Here is a 6,000-nt window from a genome sequence, read left to right as displayed (position 1 = left end):
ATACAGGATATACACAGATCACTGAACGTTATGGTAGCCTTCTGACAGATGTGATGTGTACTAATAAACCAATTTATATTTAATATACAGACTACATCGGCGAATAACGTGTTAGTTTGTGTAGATGCCGAAAGTATATCTGTAGAAGACATGGTGACATTCTTAGACACGATGAAGGAAGAAGGCACAATCCAGGATTACACAATCACAGAATACAGTCTAGATCGTGTAAGTTCAAAATAAACCTGTCGTGGAAGAAACTATTATTTTCACGATAAAACTATTGATTATTAATATCTTAATTATTGTTTGAATTTACAGGTTTTTATCCGTCTTACAGATGACGAGTTCGCAGAGAAAAATCATCGAAGTAATATTTGCTGATGTACTGACTAATTGGGCGATGTAATCATAACAGAGCATTGACCTCCACATACTCTTACGAACTACGTTTTTGTGATTGCAACAAAAATATACATTACTCGGAAATGGCCGCCAAGATTCCGATGAGAGTGAGAGTCGTCAGTGTAGAGAGCGCCCCCAAATAATGTTCCATTCTCTGACGTCATCGAGCTCAATGTTACACATGCAAACGTCACAACACTGGGCTTGGGAACGGAAGAATGAAACACTATTGGGGTGGGTAAAACTTGAAGTCGTTTGGCTCTCAACGAAGTAACGGCAACCATCTAAAAATAAAATATGTCATTCAGAGTTACATTATCACCACCCAGTAGCATCATCTTCAAGTTGATCCGTCTACCTGGTCCATGGCACCGTTGAAAACAATCACCACTTGTACCACCCTCCTCATTACATTAATGAAAAGACAATGTTAAAAAACTCTTAAATTTATTAGACAAATAGATTAATATATTATGTGTCACATTTAAACAACAACCTTGTGGTAATAAGGTCATTCTTATTTTAAAAATATAGTAAGAGTTATGTCAATGGTATGAATGGTATGTGTTGTGTAACATATATCTGTTAAATTTAAAACAGTCTTAATGTTATTGACACAATCCAACAATGTGCATACGTTGTCGCCTAGACATGTCTTATATATACACCCTGTAATAAGATTTGTAACTTACATTTAAATGATTGTAGAATAGTGTCATTTTTTCTGATATATTTAACTATGTAAATGGTATTTTTGAGTAAACTAACAGACAAATTGAAAATACCTGCATTCAACCCTCTTTTGAAACACAGTTTGTATTTGTGTAATTCCCAAAATATATATTAAATGCACAAGTTTAAATACACAATTGCATTTTGTTAAAAAATGTACAACAATCAACATTCTACACAAATCCAAGCGTGTTTTCGCTTATGCGACCACAAAAGGTCATGTGATCACAGATAGATTTGCACGAGAATCTGATTCTTAAAATCGTACAATTGTAATATATGAGATTACCTTTGAAAAAGTAAATCGAAATTTTGATTATGCAAACGTAGTTACTTATCAACATTATGTACAGTGTGACAACAGATATATTCATAAGTCTATATCATATACTCCCGTATTTGTGGCAAGAATCGGCAGGTTTTTTTTTGTGACGTTGAATATTGCTATTTGAATATGTGTTCGTCTACCGTGGCTGCCAATATAAGTTCTGGTAGTTTGTTCGCGTGATTGTCCCTTCCAACTAAAAAATACGTGACTATTGTTCCTTTGCCCTGAAATAAATAAAAATAGACTCTAAATATCAATCATAGTCGTGTGAGATTAATACATTTGTGGATAGTGGTTTTGAATATTCTGTGTTATTTTAGTGTTTAAATTTTCACCAACATCTGTGGAGTAATAATCGACGTATACCCGTATTTGTCTTGCGAAGCGGCGTGCCAACGTGTACTTTTGAACAAATACTCGTGAATATTGAAAATTTATCTTTACTTATTTCAAGCTATAATGATTTCATTGAACTCAGATTAATATCAGATGTAACATGGTCATTATTATTATTACCTTTAACGTGACAGGTCCTCGTTCTGTCATGTGATATCCACCAATTCCATCAAGTATTGTCTTACACTCTGGGCTCACGTGTATTCGTAGAGCTATGGGAATAAAGTCAATATATGATATAAAACGTAATAGGCCGGTACAAATGTTTATTTGAAAAGTTCAAGTAATACGTGTCAACATACTCCAGTATCCTGCCAAATGCATATATATGTCATAGTAACCTACCCAACACTTGAATTATTTATAGAAAATGGCAGTAAGGCCAGACTTTTATTATCCCTTGTTTCGCGAACCCGACGAATGAACAGGAGCCGAAAATGAAATAAAAATTATATTTTTTTAGCGCAATTTCTCGCGCCCGCCGACTTGTAAGTGCAACAAACTGCTTTAAAAAAACTAATTTTTATCTTAATTTTGTTTCCGCCCGCCGCATAACAAACCCAAGTTGCATTTTCGTGGGAGTATCATGATCAAAGTACCGAAGTCTCGCTCAGATGAGAAACAAGGTTATACATGGAATACAATTATTTCATATCTTCTGTCCGATCAATGATCTCACTTCTTTGAGAACCACACAAATCTAATGGAAAAAAGAATTAATTTTTGTTGTTGCCACCCTCCTCAGAAAAATTGCCTTATAAAATCTCGAGAAACAAGGAATAAAAAAAGTCTGGCCTAAGTAGCCATTGAAATTTTCTGCGCCAGCGCGAAGCTAGGGCAGAGTTAGGGCGTTCTGTGCGGTATGCATGTATAAATAGATACAAACTTGGCACAGATGTTTCATATGTCACCCTTCTTCATTATGTCTATGTATATAACTGTAGGGGGATAGTAGCCAGGGCGTTCAGACTTGGCAAACATGTTACACACAATACCTGGGCGCATTTTTGGATTAAAAGGTCAAAAGTCAAGTTTACATTATTGATCAATGAATGTGTTGAGCTACAATGGGGAGTAGCTAGAAACTTGGAGCACAGGGAAACCACATGACGTGTCAAATTTCAAAGACAAAAGGTCAAAAGAAACATTGTATATGTGTATGTAAGTTCACTACCAGGTAATTGTTTTTAAAACTTGGCACACTTTAGTACCAACCCACCCTAGAGACGGGTCTTTAATTCCCGCGTGTTTGTCTTAGTAATACCCCCTCCCTAGCATACATAACAGTTCATCTAAGTATGGTCAAAGTAATAGAAAATTGCTTCCCACCTAATCCACTAGATTCCATCCTCGACGCATAATTCACAGTATCGCCAAACAAACAGTATCTCGGCATTTTCAATCCCACTACACCGGCAACACAAGAACCTAATTAATTCACAATAATATTATTATAGCGCTTAGAAGTCAATGCCTAGTTCAACGTACAGTGATAAGGTTTATACAATAAATCAATTTATTTAAAACTACAGATGAATTATTAATGCGATTAAGAGTGTACTAATAGATAACGTATGACATGTTTTGTGTTTCCTCCCAATAAAAACAATTGAAAATGAAACAATTTATTGCACAGATAAAATTGAATTACTATCAAGGTTCCTGTACCTAGATTCTAATAGACCAATCAATTACAATATCATTCGTCGATTTATAACTGAAAAGCAGCTTTCCACTTTAGTTTAAAGATGTCTAATGATGCAGTTATATAATCCCAAGCTTCGTGTACCTGAATGTATTCCAATACGTAGCTGGAGTTGTTTTTCTGGCCGATGACGTATTTTGAAAGATGTTACTGAAGTAAGTAAATCAAGCGCCATATTGCATATTTCTGCTGCGTGTCTCGAACCATTGGGAGTTGGTAGGCCGCTGACAACCATGTATGCATCGCCTATCGTCTCGACCTTTTAGAAAATACATTATGATGCATATTGAAATGATGCAATATCAACACATTGATGTCATGTCACAATAAATAATGTTTGCGCTTGAAGCGGTTAAAATGACGATACACTAGAACATATCAAACATCTGACGATATATAAGAACATATCAGACATGTGACGATACATTAGAAAATATCAAACATGTGACGGCACATAAGAACATATCAAACATGTGACGATACAATTGAACATATCAAACATGTGAAATACATAAAAACATACTAAACATGTGACGACACATAAAAACATATCAAACATGTGACGATACAATTGAACATATCAAACATGTGACGATACAATTGAACATATCAAACATGTGACGGCACATAAGAACATATGAAACATGGCCGATACATTTGAACATATCAAACATGTGAGACACATAAGAACATATTAAACATGTGAAGATACATAAGAACATATCAAACATGTGACGGCACGTGAGAACGTATCGAACATGTGACGGCACATAAGAACATATCAAACATGTGACGGCACATACGAACATATGAAACATGGCCGATACAATTGAACATATCAAACATGTGAGACACATAAGAACATATTAAACATGTGAAGATACATAAGAACATATCAAAACATGTGACGGCACGTGAGAACGTATCGAACATGTGACGGCACATAAGAACATATCAAACATGTGACGGTACATACGAACATATCAAACATGTGATGACACATAAGAACATATCAAACATGTGAAGATACATAAGAACATACTAAACATGTGACGTCACATAACAACATATCAAACTAGGGATCGATACATAAGAACATATCAAACATGTGACGATGCATACGTACATATCAAACATGTGACGATACATAAGTACATATCGCACATGTGACGGCACATAAGAAAATATCAAACATGTGAGATACATAAGAACATACTGAACATGTGATGACACATAAGAACATATAAAACATGTGACGATACAATTGAACATATCAAACATGTGACGGCACATAGAACATATCAAACATGTGACATTACAGTTGAACATATCAAACATGTGAGATACATAAGAACATATTAAACTTGTGACACACTAAAGAACATATCAACATGTGACGGCACGTAAGAACATATCAAACATGTGACGACACATAAGAACATATCAGACATGTGACGGCACATAAAATATATCAAACATGTGACGGCACATAAGAACATATCAAACATGTGACAATACACTAGAACATATCAAACATGTGACGATACATAAGAACATACTAAACATCTGACGGCACATAAGCAACATATGAAACATGTGACGATACATAAGAACATATCAAACATGTGATGGCACATAGGAACATATCAAACATGTGACGGCACAGAAGAACATATCAGACATGTGACGGCACATAAGAATATAGCAAACATGTGACGGCACATAAGAACATATCAAACATGTGACGACACATAAGAACATATCAAACATGTGACGCCACATAAGAACATATCAAACATGGGATCGATGCATAAGAATATATAAAACAAGTGACGGCACGTAAGAACATATTAAACATGTGAAGATATATCAGAACATATCAAACATGTGACGGCACGTGAGAACGTATCGAACATGTGACGGCACATAAGAACATATCAAACATGTGACGGCACATACGAACATATCAAACATGTGACGACACATAAGAACATATCAAACATGTGAAGATACATAAGAAAATACTAAACATGTGACGTCAGATAACAACATATCAAACTAGGGATCGATACATAAGAACATATCAAGCATGTGACGATGCGTACGTACATATCAAACATGTGACGATACATAAGTACATATCGCACATGTGACGGCACATAAGAAAATATCAAATATGTGAGATACATAAGAACATACTGAACATGTGATGACACATAAGAACATATAAAACATGTGACGATACAATTGAACATATCAAACATGTGACGGCACATAAAACATATCAAACATGTGACAGTACAGTTGAACATATCAAACATGTGAGATACATAAGAACATATTAAACTTGTGACACACTAAAGAACATATCAAACATGTGACGGCACGTAAGAACATATCAAACATGTGACGACACATAAGAACATATCAGACA

General features: G+C 35.0%; 1 protein-coding gene across 1 annotated transcript in view; it reads right to left on the bottom strand.

Moving 5' to 3' along the window:
- Positions 1-835: 835 nt before the first annotated feature.
- Positions 836-6,000, bottom strand: part of LOC100371334 (atrial natriuretic peptide receptor 1-like) — a 40,137-nt gene continuing 34,972 nt past the window's right edge. Inside the window, exons 18-21 of the mRNA XM_085494815.1 lie at positions 3,651-3,825; positions 3,191-3,289; positions 1,982-2,073; positions 836-1,689 (exon numbers count right to left, since the gene is read on the bottom strand). Coding sequence (XP_085350941.1) covers positions 1,582-1,689; positions 1,982-2,073; positions 3,191-3,289; positions 3,651-3,825 — 474 coding nt within the window. The 3' untranslated portion in view covers positions 836-1,581. The remainder of the gene's footprint in view (positions 1,690-1,981; positions 2,074-3,190; positions 3,290-3,650; positions 3,826-6,000) is intronic.

The sequence above is a fragment of the Saccoglossus kowalevskii genome, chromosome 21 (assembly GCF_978046115.1).
Source record: "Saccoglossus kowalevskii chromosome 21, keSacKowa6.1, whole genome shotgun sequence".
Taxonomy (NCBI): Eukaryota; Metazoa; Hemichordata; class Enteropneusta; family Harrimaniidae; genus Saccoglossus; species Saccoglossus kowalevskii.
This window is presented reverse-complemented; position numbering and strand designations above follow the sequence as displayed.